The sequence below is a fragment of the Pocillopora damicornis genome, chromosome 7, assembly GCF_964200805.1.
Source record: "Pocillopora damicornis chromosome 7, jaPocDami1.2, whole genome shotgun sequence".
NCBI lineage: Eukaryota > Metazoa > Cnidaria > Anthozoa > Scleractinia > Pocilloporidae > Pocillopora > Pocillopora damicornis.
Genome location: NC_142676.1, coordinates 8232308 through 8250623, shown reverse-complemented (window position 1 = coordinate 8250623; position 18316 = coordinate 8232308). Strand labels below are relative to the sequence as shown.

The window sequence follows — 18316 nt, the reverse complement described above, 5'->3', positions numbered from 1 at the left end:
TTATGTCTTTAGTTACACTTTTAGCTCGCGACTTTTGGATTTTACGATCCTAGGGAAACAAAGGTTACATTAACACCACTCTTAGGCCAAACTGTTCATGGGATGGTGTCTCCTCACACCTTTTCAGTTGTCTCTTTTCGCAGACGCGGACGTCTGCTGATACAAAAAAGAAACGGAAATCCAAAATTGCAATAAACACTACCTTTAAAAACAAATTTTGTTAGTAAAATGGCTTTGAAATGGTTGAACCGTTTAAGCTCTCCTTTGCAACATTTATTTGATTTAATAGCAATCAAAACCGAAATGATGATGATGATGATGTGGAAGGTTTGGATGCAGTGTTCCTGTTTTTACAATATGATTTATCAGAATTTACCCATGTATAGGCCTTTCCTGATTATGCTACTAAAACTGGCATTGTATGCTCCTAGAAATTCCGCTCTACGCCAAAAAAAAAATGCTCAAATTATGCTCGATTCTCAAAATAATGCTACTTTGGTTTCAGAAAATGCTTTGTTTAATTTCAAGCAAAACGCAGAAACTCAGGCATCATGTGTGTATCAGCAACTGATTAAAGTTAACAGTGTTAAATCGTTTGTTTATAAAACTTCTGATACAGTAAAAACTTGTCCAGTGATTAACAGTTAATTAATGTTCGAAGTCCTTAGCTTGTTGTACTGAGACATGACGCTGGCTTGGAGGTAGCCAACAAGAGCACAATTCCGTTGCTCGTTGAAGGACGCCTTTAGTATTGAAAATACTCTTTCTGCCGTAGCAGATGATGGTTGGACAAGGAGAACTTGCTTCACTGTGGAAGCCCAACGAGGAAGTTGCTCCTCGTTCCCACACCACCATTCGACTTTCTTCTCTTCTGTCGGGATAACAACATCTTCAGCGGCAGCCAAATAGGCAGGAAGCTCAGCTTTGAGACCGTCGATAGTAGTATCACTATCCAAATGCTCTCAGGGACTTTACTAATGCATATGTGGGCTTAAAACATTGGATCCTAACGGGGCAGAATAGTCTGGCAGCCTTGAATACTACCACTAAATCATAAAGATTGACATTGAACTTTCTCAGAAACCACGTAATTGCCGGCTCAACACAAGCCTTCGCACTCCCTTTAGGTGCCGTTACGTTCTGACATGGGTCTTCCTTGGCAATTGCAGTTGCAATTGCACGGACGTTTGGGAAACAAGAAGTTTGAAAAAATTGGGAAACGGCGCTTAGTTTCTCGTAACAAGAAAAAACCAAAGGACCATCCCCTTCCAAAAAATACGTGGCTTTCACAAAATGTTTGCCAACATCAACTGATAATACACCTCCCATTTGGACCACTATCTGTTAGATCCTTCTATAACAGCTTGGCTTTACAACTATGGCGAAACATTCTAATCCAAAGGCTTCCGAACTCTACCAGTGTATGAGAGAAGCACACGACATTCAGCATCTTAGAGAATATAAATGCCATTCTGTCCAGTGCTGCTTGGTTAACGCTTGCACCGTCTCTCATGGCTGCTAGCAAGGAATTTGCTCTGACCCCATAATCGACAGACAGGTACTGATTAAGAACTTGTGCTAGTTTGTTGGCATTAACTGACTTAGAGCAAACATTAATTCTCACAAGCCGTTGGATGTTCCAGTTATTGTCCACAAAACGAACTATTATAGCAATTGCTTCCCCTTGTCTGGTGTTGCCGTCAAAAATGATTGAAAGGTCCCATGCCAACTTGGCCAGGCATTTCCGATTCTTGTTTAATCCGTTCAATTTCCTGTTTCAAAGTCATGGAAACATACTGTCCTATATAGGAGTTTCCAGTGAGTCGATAGCTGTTCTTCTCCAACAGAGACCGTAGCAAGTCTATTTTACCGATCGGGATATCTGCCTTCAAAAACTCACTGACAACTTCTTCATTCTTCCACGGCAACGTGCTATTTTTTGAACTTCCTTCTCTTCTGAATCCCTCGATTATGGTCAATTTCGACTTTTTCAACTTCTCTATACCGTTTTGATGCCTCTTGGACGAAATATGGATTGTTAGAACACTAGGAAATGTAAACAGAAAAGTTTGGAGAACACGAGTATTTATGTTTAGGTGCAAAGTGTTAATTAATTCAGAGAACCAGCTTACTTTTTCTTTTGGTATTTTGGTTAAGAAATTTTATCTTCAGGAAAGATGGATTTGTTTTTCATGTTAGAATGAAAAGTTGAAAATCTCAGGACTTGAGACAACTTTGTTGAAGGGCAAATGCTTGAACTTAACCCTTCAACCCCTTAGAGTGATTAGCATCTAATTTCTCTTCACGATATCACCCCTGTATCACACATCAAGGTCATGAGAATAAAGGAAATAATCAGCAACTAAAGAAGCTCTTGATTGTTAAACAAATTCTCCTTGTCAGGACTTCAGGAAATATATAGAGAACAGTATGGAGAATATTAATACTGATGTTGGGGTGTAAAGGGTTAATTTCTATCCTGTTTTAAAAGCATTATTCTTTGTCGGCAAAATTAATTCATTATATGCTTCGACGATGCAGGTAGTCGCGATAAACAAATCGCGGAAGTTGTTTCAAGCATGAAAAGGTACTGGATAGGTTATCGAGCAGCGAGACTCACAAAAGATCTGTTGAACGCTTTGAAAAAATAGACGCTGATGTTATGTTAAACTGATACCCCTGTATCACACATCAAGGTCATGACAGTATAGGAACTAATCACCAACTAAAGAAGCTCTTGTTTGTTAAACATATTCTCCTTGTCAGCACTTTAGGAAATATATAGAAAACAGTATGGACAATATTCTCATGGCGCCACAGAAACAAAACGTTACTGCGTAACAATTGAAGTATCATCTTTAGGCAAATTTATAGAGTATATAAACGATGGTACGAATATTCTTAACAATAAAATCCCCTGATTAGTGCGCATTCACGAAACAGGCTTGTAGGGATGAAAGTATAGTCTCTCTGTTTTTTTCCACTATCGCAACATATATCGCGCACTACTTCTACGTATCAAGCACTGTAAACGGAAAAATCAATACACAGACTTCCTATATATATATGTATATATATTTTTTTTCCTTCTAAATTTCTAAGACTCTTTTCATGCAGACCAATGTTGATAAAATGTTGAAATTTTACGCCTGAAAAAGCATTTGATGGAAGACGTTTTATAAACTACGTGATTCGCATCTTTGAAGTCATGTCAATGGATTTTTGTGACAGCATGTGTTTGTGGAACCTGACTGTGTCAGAATTAATCTTGATAAGTGAGTGAAGAAAGACAAATAAGAAGGACCATTACTTTGATAATCCAGCTGACATAAGTGTTGCATCATTAGCAAATACTCATTTGTGGAAAAAGTGAAAAAAAGTTTCTGAAATATTTATTACTATTTGCCGTTAAATGCTCCAGGTACTAATAAGGGCCTAATAAGGGCAAAATTACTCACTCCTATTTCTACCAATGAAGCCAAGTAAAGCATCAGAAGCATTTATATTTTCTGTTTAGCTTCTTGCTAAGAATATGAATACCGACTTTTAGACTTAAACCGCTGTCACGTCCGAACGATTGATTATTAGATGACCCGTCGAGAGGCTTCGTGAAAGTTAATTTATTTTCATCCAGTGAATTGTTTTCGTGCTGGAACAAGGGTCAAAGATATCAAATTAAAACGAAAAACAGTAAGGAAACACCCATGTCTCATTGTTTAAAAAAAAAAAAAAAAAAAAAATTTATCATAACAAAAACAATTCAAATAAGTTTTTCGCATCAATTTGCGCATAATTCCAGAAGTCGGTCGCGGAAACCTGGCGATCCGCGCGATGAAGAAGTCGATTTTTATCTTTGTTCTGTTACTTTCGTGCTTCATGATACTTGCTTATGTTTCATCACAAGGTGAGCCTCACCATTACTCATTTATGTAGAGAAGAGACATTAGTCCTTCATAGTCACAGTAACCGTTTAACACCTGCATGTTATATGTTTTAAGGAAGTTTTGTTATTCATCTCCACAATGGAAAAAATGTTTAAAGATAGCTTAACACTTTCTTAAACTTCTTAACCAAATAAATTATTGGTGATGAAAAGATAATTTCGCAGACAGTTTGTTTGAGTACCTTTATGTGAATTTAACTGCGTATGGTTTTCTTTTCTCCTTTTTGTTTTGTTGTGGCTTTTTTCTTAATTAATTCTTTCTTTTATCGAGCTCGTCATCCAAGTTGATATATTGTAATATTTCTTACCTCTCTATCACTTCTTTATCAATTTATTATTTTTTTTTTGTATTTTGTTTTCGAACATGTAAAAAGTTCACACTCGTAAATTTTATTGTCTTCTTAGTCTTTTGTTATGCCGCTCAGTCTTCTTATTTGTGTCGGCTGGAGTTGTTTTTGTGTTTATTGCGCTGGTAAAGTTGGATTTTTGCCTCAGTTGTGGTTAAATTTTTCTCCAGTGAATAACTCCCAACGTCAGGGAAGATCAAGAAACTTGCGATTCCTGTTAGATATGTAGCTTTTGAGGAGTAATTTTTTTCGGAAGAGGAACACGGTTTGCAATAAAGATCTTCTGCAATGACAAGCTCTTTGCAAACGTTCTTTGTGCATTAATCTGGTTCATTTATGGATTTCTTCAACAATTTAGTCCGCTATACAAATCAAAACCGGCGAACTTCCTCGTTACTGAGAAAATTTACTGCTGTTTATTTTTGGGGAATTTTTTCAATGGAAAATCTTCTTACTTAAATATGTGCATTTTTGTGGAAATTAATTGCCATCTGCAAGTTTCCTGCGGATGGCAGTACGGATAATTGTCTGTAATTTATCTAGAAAGGTATTCATCTAGATGAAAAAGGGAAGCAAATGATGGATGAATTGAAATGAATATATTCCAACGGAGAAACTATCAGTAAATCTTCAATTGTTATCATCATTTTGACGTCCCTTATGGCCATCTCTTTTTCTAGTGCTTTCCTTCTTTCATGTTTTTTTTATGAATCTTAAAGGCTTTTGTGACGCAGACCAATGCCGCGTGTTGGAGTTTACCCCTGAAAAAGCATTTGACGGTAAACGTCTCATAAACCACGTCATTCGCATCGTTGAAGTTCTGACAATGAGTTTTTGTGACAACATGTGTTATATGGAGCCTGAATGTGTCAGCATTAATGTTCATAAACAAGTGAGTGGTCATGGAGGCTACAAATGTGAACTGAATGATGTTACTCACGAAAGACACGAACACGACCTGGAGATGAAAGACGATTATTTTTATCATGCAGCTGAGGTAGGTGTTGCATCATTAGCAAATGCTAATTTCAAGTGAAAGAAAATACTAGTTTCCGGTCGTAATCGTTGTAATTGTTGCTTGAATTCTAATATCACTGTCAATATTTCTATCTTTAGCATTATCATTATTGTTGGTTTAAATGCTGCTCGTTTTCCATTTTATTCATGTTTCAATGTATGATATTATTTTCGCTTCAGAGCGCTTGTGTTGATAACCCTTGCGATAACAATTCTACTTGTCAAAGCGGTTTTACTAACAAAGGATATCGCTGTTTGTGTACCACTGGATTCAAAGGTCCAAGGTGTAAGAAAGGTAACTCCTGTCATGTCTAACCGGTCGTAAGCTCGTGTTCACTACAGTTTTATACACAACTTCTAAAGGCACCTGTAAAAGTTAAGGTTCGGTTTTTTTATAAACTCACACAATAACCATGCAGCTCTTAACTAACCCTTTGCTAAAGAGCTGCTTCAAAATTGCAGGACTATGACGTCGTATCCCACGTAGGTCTCAATTTGTTTTTCACATCTTATTTTTACATCTCCAATGATGACGTTCTAATTAAGGAAGAATATTTTGAGATATCGATTAGTGTGCTACAGGAACACAAGACTGCGGTAAAAATGCTGTTTCCAACAATACCAAAGATTCCTATAACTGTTCAAATAAACCTGGATATTCTAGAGATGGTTGCAAAGGTAAACGTGATCAAAGCCCTGATTTTATTTTAACGAACAAGGGAATGGAAACTAAACACACACATTTCAACCCATAAAATGATTAAATTGGTCATGTGTTTCTATTGAATCGGTTGCCATGAATTTTACAGATATAAACGAGTGCGCTGACGGAACATCCAAGTGCAGTGCTGATGCTATGTGCAACAATATCGAGGGATCGTATCGCTGCAAATGCAAACCAGGATTTACCGGGAATGGACGGACTTGCAAAGGTAAAACAGAGCCTTGTTTCAGAGTCTAATGATAATTAACTAGATACTGATAAATGTAAATATATGTTGCCTTATTGGTATCATCAAGCAAAGCGGCGGACAACTTTGTACTTTTAAAAGTAATAAACTTTATACAAATGGTGAAGTTGAAAGAGGGACAACTTCTGAAAGTACTTGTAAAAGTTTAGTTCTGGTATATTATAATCGCACTCAATAATCCATACCCAGATGGGTTGATGGTACTCCTGCATGGCCAAGATAACTGCAGGAAAATGGCAAGACTCTCACGACATCAGGTCCAACGTGGGTCTCCATTTGATGTTTACACTTTAGTTTTAAATCTGCATTAGTTTTAAAATTAATTGCAGCGTTAACGTTCTAATTAAAGGAGAGTCTTTTCAGATATCGACGAGTGTGCTACAGGGAAAACGAACTGCAGTGCTGATGCTGTGTGCAAGAATACTAAGGGATCGCACAACGGTATGTGTAAAGCAGGGTACTATGGAGATGGAAATATCTGCCGTTTGGGTAAAATTTCTCCTGCTGTATTTTTAAAGGTAGTTTTTGTACTGTTTCTCTCTGTTTAGACTATTATAATAATAAGTTTTGTAATAATTATGTATATCGAGATATAGATATATAGTAAATCGATACAAACTTCTATAAATGCCTTGTAGAAACTTCTGAGAATTCACACTAAAAACACACTAACTTCTTGATGGACATGGGAACGCTTGCCTGCGTAGATAGCAGTCTTACAGTGTGCATTTGAAGCGTCGAGCGGCTTGAGTAAAATCGGTGAGGCCGCGAGAGGTTTTGGATACTGCTTAAATTCGCGGCTCCGCTGCTTTTATTCTCATCTCGCGCATCACAAACCGCTAAGAATGCAAGCTACGAAAACACACATGTAACCAAGAACGTTGTGTATTTCCTATTCCACATGTAAATTTTCCATTTGAAAACGCTATCCCATCTTTTTTTCTTAAAGGGTTTATAACTGTTGACATGCCTGTTATTTTTTTCAGCTTCGACATGTGAGGAAATTTTGGACCGGAGTGTGTAAGTCAATTATTCACTAACAAGAACAAAGCCAGAGCGGAATATGATGAAAGAATATGAAAATAACGGTGCTACTTCTAATGATAATCCTGAAAATAATATTGCACTATGCATAGCAACCTTGATGATAACCTTACACATTAGCTTCTCTCTTAGAAGGAATCGCCTCATCGAAAAGTACATATATGTTGTTTGCCGGCTGGGAGGTCCGTATGGTGAAAAACTGTGACCGAGGTCTTGAAAATACTGCCCGAGGCCGTAGGCCGAGGGCAGCATTTTCAAGACCGAGGTCACAGTTTTTCACCATACGGACCGACCCTTAGCCGGTAAATAACATATTTATTGCTTTTAAACTTGACGAAATTCTTTCCGAAAGAACCCGAATTGATTTATGGCCGTAAATACGGCAAGATCTTCCATAAACTGAACAATTTTTGAGTGAGTAAATGGTAGTTAAAATAGAGGTGATGCAAATTTAAGAGAGATGCCTCAGCGAAACATTTTCATTTCCGTAACGATAAAGGTGATTTAAAGGCTTCGAAACAAACTTTTAAACATTATTTTTACAAGTATCTGTCACAATCTGACACCTGTCAACTAGAGAGCGCGCAAGAAAAAAAAAAGCGTAGGAACATTTGAAAACCAACAGAACTAGTTTGGGAAGGACTGTCATGACAATGTTTTCTTCAAAATCAGTTAATGATCTAACGGAAAGTATTATTCACTCTCATCGACCATTCATTCATGTACGAAGATTTACCTCTGTTCATTAAGTAAACGGCGAGGAAAGTAATTGTGAGTAAATTCAATTTTTTTATTTTGAAGTTGTGAGAGTTTGCTCGTTTGTTTGCTGTAATGGCGTGTTTAACTCTGATCTTTCCTTCACAAAAACTAAATTCGAACGGCACACTCCAACGAGACGCAAGGGAATGTAATGCGGCCTTTTCTCAATAAATTTCTTCAATTTCTGTTGTGCAATTTAAGGTACAAATGTCCAAATTGAACGGAATTCAACGGACTCACCAGGAGCGTATACTTGTTGTAGAACTTAAATTAAAACTTCGCTCGCTCTTTCACTATGAACAAATTGCTCGAGAAAATTCAGATATTAAATGAATGAAAGTTCCGTCGTTCAGTTTAACTGTAACCAAATACCTCACGTTTCAACTTTCTGGGTACTTTTTGTGAACGATTAAAATTAATTGCAGACGGTTTTTAGGCCGCTTGTCAACCAACGTAATGACACTGTTGTTTATACAAATTCATTCTGAAACCAATATTTTTCTGTCAACCAAAGTGATTTGATAGAGAGAAAAGAGAGGATTCATAAGTTATTTATCGGCTTGAAGTAGTGACCAACGTGTTTGCTTAAAAATGCTGCCCAGCCGGAAAACGAGGTATATTTATGAAAAATGACAACAAAAGTTGGGATGTACTCAGCGACTCACGAAAGCGTTACCGTGGCCCGTGGGCAGAGATAGGAAAATACTGACCGGGTAAAGAACCAATCAGATTGCAAGATTCGTTACCGTGCCCTCTAAAAAAACAATAACTCATGTTATTTACTTAGTATATGGAGGCCATGGCCCTCATCAAGTTTCAACTGTCTCTTCCTTTAAGAAGATTCTTTATTTCGTAGGTCGAAAAAGAGTGGCGAGGTTACCCTGCTCTTAGACTCAAAGCCAATATCTGTTTTCTGTCACATGGAGACTTTGGATGCGGAGATGGAGGATGGACACCGATCATGAAGATTAATGGCAATAAGGTAAAGATTCGCCTGCGAACAAATTCACTTTTGATACACGACGGTGAAGAGAAGCGACAAAGGGAATGGGCAAAATCTGCAGGTTTTCCCTGAAAAACTTCGAGTCGTCATAAGTCGCTCACTTGTCTTCGCTGAGTGGAAGCCTGAAACAGACTTTCACTGATGTCCTATTGAAAATAAGAAAATAAAAATTGTATTTTTTTTCATTAATTTCAGAGTACATTTCATTACGATTCCCATTTTTGGAGCAACAGAAGTGCTTATAACCTCCCAGGAGGAAAGACTGGCTTTGACTTACAAGAGACAAAGTTACCTTCATACTGGACCACATCCTTCTCCAAGATCTGTCTCGGTATGAAGATCGACAATCAGCTCGGATTCACTGTCATCAACCAGCAGGCCGACTCTCTCCACTCCCTTATCGCTGATGGGAAATACCGCAACACCTCACTGGGTCGTGACATGTGGAAGTCGCTGATTGGCTCGCAAGTCTCCTTGCAATCTTACTGCAATAAGGAAGGATTCAATGCGGTGGGAGACGACACTCGTCTATCTAAAGCAAGAATCGGCATCATTGCTAACCAGGAGAATAACTGTGGTTCCTGTGACTCTCACATTGGTTTTGGCACAGGAGGTACACAAGATGACTCCAACACGTGTGGAAATGAGGCAACGCATTCGCCAGATAATGGAAACAAGCATATTAAAGCCGTGGGGTACATCCTCGTACAATGACAGGATCAAAGTTAATTTCCCAAAGTTTTAAGAGAGGTCACCTGGAAGTAGACAATGTAGTACCCTAAAGCTTAAAAGGTAATTAAACAATGGGTTAAAAATTGCCCTCTGGTCGGATTTGTCAAAAACATACCTTTTTGAAATGTTGTCAAAGGTCTTTCAATTTTTGCGAAGCCAATCAGGGTCTTGTAAATGATGTAGAAAATTGGCAAAGAAGTCATATTTTATGTTCAATATACGTCGATTTCGCACAGAGAAGCCACGCAGTTAAGGAAGGGCACGAAAATTAGGACTCCCATATTTTTTTTCTCGCACGTGTCCCTTTTGTGCTTGCCTCGCGCTTTTTTTCGCTTGGTTGAAAAACGCGAAAAAACTATGCCTGTTCTGCAAACTAACCAGGAGCTAACAGTTCCTATTTGTGAATGGTTTCGTCCACATGCAAGCAATTATCCTTTCGTTGCGCCGTCCTTCCGCTTTGTGTGCTCTGGATCGATTTGGGTGCCGGTGAGTAATCCCTTGTCTGTAAAGAAATTTAATGAAACATCCACGTTCAAGGAAGACAGACAAATTGTTAACTCTTCTCTTAGAGTCTTAAGCAGAGGGTCTTCAGGGGATAAACCATTAGCCTTAAAAATGAAAAAGATTTTCACATTTAGGCTTGAAAATTGACATTTTTTAACGGCTAGTCCTAAAATACTGAGTTAACCGTAAAAAATGTTTCTTTAAAACGTACTGGAAAGAGAGTAGCCGTTACCCATAAAATGCAACATTTTTAACTGTAAGCCGTAAAAGCCACGAGACCCTATACTCAGATGTCCTGCAATGAAATAGTTAAGGAGTGCGGTCGTTATACAGCTCTTTGTCGGTGAGAACAGCTCAGCTATTTTCTTAGAACTGCTCAATAGATTTAGCAGAAGATTTGTTTTGAATTAAAATCTGAAATCTGACAGGCAGCTACACTAAGTGGTTTTATTGATCTGTTCTTACTGTTAGTTTTAATATTTAAAAATCCAGTTTCTGTACTCTTTCCTTATCTTACGCACATAAACAAACTGCATTTGCACTTAGACCGACTAACCATATGACGCAATTGTTCACTGGCCAGACGGAATTTAAAATATCATGTTTTAGTTAATGAATGTACATTTAAGCCTTGAAGTAAGTTGTAGTCAATGGATAGAAAAAAGAATCGATCGTTTAGTATATAGATAAATATTGAACTACCATTTTGAACTCAATGGTTTGATGATCTCGATCATGATCAACGTTAACCTCATATTTTCGTATTTTCGTCATGCCAGTTTGTCATATGATGTACACCTGTATAATGACAATAAAAGTTTCTGAAATATTGATAACGATTTGTCGTTAAATGCGCCAGGTACTCTAGTTTTCAGCAATTTATTTCAGGGAGGGAGGAGGACGATTTTGGGCCTGAGAGAGATAAAATTGCTCACTCCTAGTTCTACTACTGAAAGCCAAGGAAAACAACAGGAGCATTTATATTTTATGTTTAGTTTCTTCCTAAGAATATGGAAACGGATTTTCAGACTTTAAGCACTGTTATGTCTGTACGATTGATTATTAAGTGACTCATCGAGAAGCTTCGTAAAAGTTAATCAATTACTTTTGGTATGCCTTTTTTTTGAGCTTCGACGTGTAAGGAAATTTTCGACCGGAATGTGTAAGTCAATTATTCACTAACAAGAACAAAGCTGGTGCGAAATTTAATGATAGAATATGAAGATAACAGTACTACTACTAATAATAATTCTGAAAATAATATTGCACCAAGCATAGCAACCTTGACGATAAACTTCCACATCAGCTTCTCTCATGAAAGGAATCGCATTATCGAAAAGTACTTTTTGTGTCATTTACTGAATATATGAAAGCTATGGCCCTCATCACGTTTCCACTGAATTTCAAAAGAAAATTCTTAATTTATTAGATCGAAAAAGAGTGGCGAGGTTACCCTGCGCTTAGACTCAAAGTCAATTTCTGTTTTCTGTCTAATGGGGGATTTTGGATGCGGAGATGGAGAATGGACGCCGACCATTAAGATTAATGGCAATAAGGTAAAAATTAATCTGCGAATAAATTCACTGTTGATACAAGACAGTGGAAAGAAGCGGCAAAGGGGATGGGCAAAATCTGCGGGTTTTCCCTGAAAAACGTCAGGAGTCGCTCGCTTGTCTTCACTGAGTGGCAGCCTGGAACAGACTTTTACTGATATCTTATTGAAAGTAAGAAAACAAAAATTGTATATATATATATATATATATATATATATATATATATATATATAACTAACTGCAATTATATATATATATGTCAATTTCAGAGTACATTCCATTACGATTCCCAGTTTTGGAGGAACAGGAGTGCTTACAACCTTCCAGGAGGCAAGACTGGCTTTGACTTACAAGAGACAACGTTACCGACAAACTGGACCACATCCCTCTCCAAGATCGGTCTTGGTATGAAGATCGACAATCAGCTCAGATTTATTGTCATCAACAAGCAGGTCGACTCTCTCCACTCCCTCATCGCTGATGGGAAATACCACAACACCTCATCGGGCCGTAAAACGTGGAGGACCATGATTGACTCAACAGCTCCCTTACAGCGCCACTGCAACACGGAAGGGTTCAATGCTATGTTTAAGAACCGGGCCTCCAAAACAAGAATCGGTATTATTCACTTGGCTTCAAGGTATAGTTTTTATCTTCCTTATTTAACGAGGCTCCGTGAGAGATCTTTCGAATGAGATTCATCACGTTTAATATCAGAACATTTAATTCATGACATGCAAGAAATTAGCTAATACTTTCAGAAGAAATGAAAGGGTTTTCCCATCGATTAAATTTCTTGGGCGTAATTTAATTATTTTACCAAAAAGATAAAAAAGAATTTAAAACGAAGTCAATAAAACTTGGCATTTGTGGCTAAAACGTCCAAGACACAACGTTAAAAACTTTTTTTGGTTCGAATGAAGAGAAAACTTGTCAAATTATCGTTTACATCCAGCTTTGCCCATTGTTACGGGTAAATTTACTGATTTTTCCGTGTGTTTGGTTGGAACATAATTATTCGTAAACTTATACATCTAACCATTTCTAATTTATTCTAGTTCATTCAAGTTCTTTCATTCTAGTAAATCAAAAAATGTATAAAAACCACAGTAGCTTTTGGAATAGATTTTGCTTGTTACTCGCTTTCATTATGCACCTGCATGTCGGTACTTTTGTTCATCATTACTAGTGAAATTTTAGGTAAATGTAAGAGTTAATAGTCCATCTGGAAAATTTGGTTTTCATGGTAGTTAGCAGCTGAGTTTATAGGTAGGTTTCCACACCAACTTTGCATAGCTAAGCAGAAACTTTTATTTACTGTTCCACTTTTATTTCCTAAGCTGCTCCACTGTAATTAAGATAGGTATATTTTCTATATCAGAGCTGTGAATTCTCATCTAAGTTTCCTATTTTAATGGCCTCGAGTTTATTGTATCCGTCCTTTTAATTTTGAGATTCTTTGAGAGATGGAATATTTAAGTAGCTTTCGTTTAACTTCAAAGAGACTTTTTTCCTTTCCTTTTTGTCCTTATTCAAATATTGTGATTTGTGTAACAATGGAACCTCACACCAGTTCATATTTAAGCAAGTACTTTGTAAAGCTTTTTCGATTACATACATGACGGCGTGCTGATTAGATTACCTACGACGGCGTGCCGATTAAAGATCACTAGTTTTGACTCTGGCATGATGTGTGTCAGAGTGCTCTTTGAATAAAAGTCTACTGTGGAACCCTAACACTGTCTCTTCCTTGACGTCCGTACAAGCTCACTCGAAGTAGATCTCCGTGTACTAGGAAATCGTGACGAGTTTCCGTTCTCGTTAGCCGGGTGGTCTCTACCGAGTTCGCGAAACCTTATCGTCACACCATAAATCCATCTGTGTTATTCATTCTTCACCTATTCATTAAACGGCTTGCACATAACAAACCAAAATAAGCTTCAGTGGAAAATGTTAACGGCACAGAAGGAGTAAAACCCAGTAACTATATCGCTTTTGGCATTTAAGACAAAGTATTTTCTCTTACGGAAAATGAGTCTGCACGCACTGTGGATAAATGTTCTTAATTTTTGGTCAGTTTTCAGCTATCAGGTTTTTCTACGAGAGCTAAGAAAGCATTTTTATGTGATAATTATCCTTTAATATATGAAGCATACGACCCCGCGCGCTCTTTTCTTTGAAAATTTATGACAAAAATCTTCCTCTGAGGGCGGTGCGCGATGGCGTAAGTTGGGCCGCTAAAATACCTACTGCTTTGCGCAGTGTGAGCTAAAAAAAAGTAAAAAATTAATAATAATGAGTAGCATTCAATATTATGATTAAGATTAACTCTGATGAAATCCTCGGTCTTCAGACTCTATTGAGAGACAGAGAGACAGAGAGACAGAGGGACAGAGAGACAGAGAGAGAGAGAGAGAGAGAGAGAGAGAGAGAGAGAGAGAGAGAGAGAGAGAGAGAGAGAGAGAGAGAGAGAGACAGAGAGAGACAGAGAGAGACAGAGAGAGACAGAGAGAGACAGAGAGAGACGGAGAAAAAAATTTTAATTCGGGTCATAAGATGCAAAGCTTACCCATAAGGTCCTGATGACCTTAAGGGCCATAGGGGTGGGGTATAGAAAAGAAAAAACGACGGTGAAAAGGTATTTCACTTTAACTCGTGAGCCAGATGTTAGGTTTAGAGGGATAATTGGACTTGTGACTCGTTGATGAAAAAAGTTATCACCACTTAGTAATACAAATGGTTGAACCACTTCTTTATGTAGTCATCATGCTCACCATAAGCGCGAATTAAGATTTACAATGCATTGCTGTAGCTATCACCACTCCCATTAGATCTGTCTCGGTATGAATCTTTACCAGCACCTCAGTTTTGTTGTATAAACAAGAAGGCTAACTCCCTGCCCTTACTGATGGGCAATACCGCAACGCCTCACTGGGACGTGATAGTGAAAGACGACGATTGACTCAGAAGCCTTCCTAAAGTACAACTGCAACAAGGAAGTGTCAATACCATTGTTGAAAGCAGCCTTTCCAAGGAAGAATTGGCATGTGAGTCCAGAGGTGGCTTTTTCAAAGGACGATACAAGAATGAGCCCAACACGTGTGGCAAAGAAAAGCATGGACCAATTCGTTAGACGGTGCAAACAAACACATCAAAGCCATAAGATATATCCTGGTCCAGTGACAGGGAAGACAATGAAATGTCCGAAAAAAGATCATGAAGTTACATAAATTAACAAATAGAGAAGCCTTGTGCTCTGTTCTGTTATAAAGCACGCAGGAAGCGGCTAGAGCACGAAAGAAGTGTAGGGAGAAACACTCGACTACGTCTCGTGTTTCTCCCCACTTCTTGAATGGACTTGGATATTCAAATAATCTGATTGGTTCTACAAGACAAAAGCTGTCAAAAGTGTCAAACCATCAAAGTTCAAAAACCATCAAAGTTCACAATCTGCGATAGTTTACAAACTAAAATAGTTCGGCAGGTCGATTTTAAAACTTTTGCCTGAAGTTTTTAATATTGACTTCATATTTTTTTAAAGCTGAAATAAAAACACAGTATTTAATTCTTAATGTCTAGGCTTTCAAATATAAATATTTTTGGTGCTTTGTCGCCAAAAGATACTCAGCTTATTGACAGAAAACAAAAGAGGAATACTACTAATTGCAAATCATGATAAAATGATTCTTGTTTCTCCATAAGTTTTGATTTGGATGAAGAATCTATATTCTATATATCTGTTATGGGAGGCTTTTTACATGTCTTATTACAGCGTTGTATCTCCAGAAGAAGCAAGACTTAAGACAAGGGGTTATGGGTCTTAATAAAACGTTTTAAGATTGTTTTTTGTTTTTTTTTTTTTTGCATCAGAGTACTTTTGCAAAAACCTTTCAAGAACAAATCCGCTTGTCTGAGCGGTTTTACTAACAATAGTAATAAGTGTTTGTGTTCCACTGGATTCAACAGTCGGACTTGCGATCAAAGTAAAATATGTTTGCATATTCTAAGTTGTAAGGAGAAGATGTCATACTTTCCGTCCGTGACTTGAAAATCCTAGTATGAGCTCCACGGATGGAGCTTGGGAGAAGTTATACAAATGAATTATTACAAAACTGGTTTCGATTGGTCAATTGACAATTTAAAGTATTTTTTGTCATAAAGGATAGACGCCCATTAATGGTATTAAAAGACTGACATCTCAGTTTGTGAACCAATACCAGATATCTTTGCCATAAGCCTAAGGGGTACCTTATCTCAGAATTGGTTTGGGTACAGGAGGGCATAGGTCAACTCCAACACGTGTTATAGCAGGTATATCTTGGTTCAGTAACAAGGAAACAATAACCTGCCTCAAAGCGGCGCCCAAAGTGTGGCTGTAAAATGCAGATGTATTTTAAGTAAAAGGCAGAAAACAAAGAAAAACGAAGAAAGCCGAATAGTAGATTGAAACCGGTTTAGTCTCGTTTGCTCAGAGTCTCTGAAATGTACTAAGGAAGGGTTGAGTGCTACGGTGACCAAGGTTTTCGATTCAAAGCACGAATTAATCAGTATCACTGGTAACTAAAAGAATATCTACTTGTGTTGCGACTTCAATATTAAACCTGTTACAGAGGGGCTTCATTATGACTCCAATATCAACCCTAAGAAATAAAGCAGCAAATTCATCGGAATCGTCGATTGTCTCATCGCAGTGTTTGGAAAGGTGAACCACGAGAAACAATAGGACTTCAGGTAAGAGTTTAGTCATTTTATGCCTGCTTCTCCTCTGAGTAAGAGATTCTAATTCAACTCGCTTCCGATTTCGAGGATTAGACAGCTAGGGGATGTGGTCGCTATCGTCGACCTTGCCATTCCGCCGGGACCTCAAAAACTTATTATGGAAGCCAGGTCATTTCAAATTTATGAAATGCGAGAGTTTTAAGAGATCTTTCTACCAAAGTAAACATCCCGTGCTCTGGTCACAAAGACACGCTAGATAACAACAGGCTATATATTGCGTGCATATGCTAATCAATAAATGACAGATGAAGACATGATGTGATAGGAAGAAAAGAGTGGCACGCCAGTCAAAGCTTGTCATCTTCCAGCCGTTTTTCCTTTTGTTTTTTTATTTCACATTTCGTGATACTCAATGCCTTGTTAAATGTTTTGCTGAATAATTCGATAGTTAAATGGGAGATAAAAAAGGAGAAGGAGAATGAGAAATATTAGCATATACCAATTGTACCACTGTAAGAAGAGTAAAAAATTTCAAAATGAATTAAAATCGCCTCGCAGTTTTGTCATAAAAAATATATTTTAAAAAAGTTATTAAGTTATGATTAATTAACCGATGAAAATTTCAGCTGAGTGGATAGATGAACGGTTTGCATAATTGGAACAAATTACAATTATATTATACAGCAAAATTAGGTTTTTTTCGTGAACTACTTTCAGAAATAATTCTCCTTATCCTCCTGAATGATTTTTATCAAGCTTTGATGTTATTTTTGAAAGCAGAAAGTGGCCTGGCCTCTTTATGATAGTCAGACTCAGACTGATTTACATAAAAAGAAGCTGAAACGCAGTCGTCAGACAATGGAAACAAATATATCAAAGAATCGGTAAAAACTGGTTAGTTTGGCCACCTCATATCACAACGTTGTGATAATTTATCAAAGTTTACCTAATGAGAGTATTGCTAAGCCTTTATGATAAATCATAGTCAGTGTATATAAAAACAAATTTATAGTAAAGTGCATAAATTCACTCGCAGCACCTCCAATTTTAGCTTATAACTTTAATGATCTCGATCGTGACCAACCTATAATTTTGGTATTTTTGCCTTGCCAGTTTTTCACATGATGCAGACCTATAGAATGAAAATAAAAGCGTCTAAAATATTCAAAACAAACTATCGTAAAATGCACCAGGTGGTGTAGTCTTCATGTTCTTGAATGACGCACAAGGCTTGTTGAGTGTTGGTGCAAAAAAGCGTTCTACGATTGGTTACCAGAGATAGTTACCCCCTTAACTACCATCAATACTCAGATTTCATTGGTTAAAGGAAGTCAGGAAGTTAAAAAAAAGAAAATGATAGAGAATTTAGGCGTCAATTTGTATGTCTTTCGGGAAGTCGGTCTCCAGAGGGCTCAGAGCCATGAAGAATTCGATCATTATCTTCGTTCTGTTAGTTTTGTGCCTCATGATGTCTGCACTTGTGTCTTCGCAAGGTTAGTTTCCCCATTACTCATTTCTGAGCGGAGGTCAGTGAGGGGAAATTAGTCCCTCTCAATCGTAGTTGAGATGCAGTCTCTCTAAGAAGTGGTCTAATGAATTTCGGTTAAAAAAATCGATTTCTTTCACATTTTGCCATGAATCTGTTTTAGTCTTAAACTTTGAAGATTTTTATGCTTGAATATGCCATGCGAGAGAGAGAGGAAATTCTCCATTCCCATCCAGAA

At 37.5% G+C, this 18316-nt stretch overlaps 1 protein-coding gene and 1 pseudogene across 2 annotated transcripts; one reads left to right on the top strand and one right to left on the bottom strand.

The window, feature by feature from the left end:
- Positions 1-644: 644 nt before the first annotated feature.
- On the bottom strand, positions 645-3210 carry LOC149042370 (uncharacterized; annotated as a pseudogene).
- A 116-nt stretch (positions 3211-3326) lies between these two features.
- LOC149042369 (putative skeletal organic matrix protein 5) lies at positions 3327-11124 on the top strand. Of its 2 annotated transcripts, XM_089213015.1 has the most exons (7): positions 3327-3904; positions 5010-5287; positions 5488-5602; positions 6642-6767; positions 7265-7296; positions 8938-9063; positions 9280-11124. In XM_089213015.1, exons 1-7 carry the CDS (start codon positions 3832-3834, stop codon positions 9796-9798), a joined length of 1269 nt encoding a protein of 422 aa, XP_089069141.1. In that variant the 5' UTR covers positions 3327-3831; the 3' UTR covers positions 9799-11124. The 2 variants fall into 2 exon arrangements, with proteins under 2 accessions (XP_089069141.1, XP_089069140.1); XM_089213014.1 differs by lacking the exons at positions 3327-3904; positions 5010-5287; positions 5488-5602; positions 6642-6767 and having other exon boundaries at positions 6864-7298.
- The last annotated feature ends 7192 nt before the right edge of the window (positions 11125-18316 follow it).

Excerpts from the sequence above, each read along its gene's own strand:
- LOC149042369 (XM_089213015.1), top strand. The coding sequence starts at position 3,832 with ATGAAGAAGTCGATTTTTATCTTTGTTCTGTTACTTTCGTGCTTCATG. Across the intron at positions 5,288-5,487 it reads ATTTTTATCATGCAGCTGAG|AGCGCTTGTGTTGATAACCC; the intron begins GTAGGTGTTGCA and ends TTTTCGCTTCAG. Across the intron at positions 9,064-9,279 it reads TGAAGATTAATGGCAATAAG|AGTACATTTCATTACGATTC; the intron begins GTAAAGATTCGC and ends CATTAATTTCAG.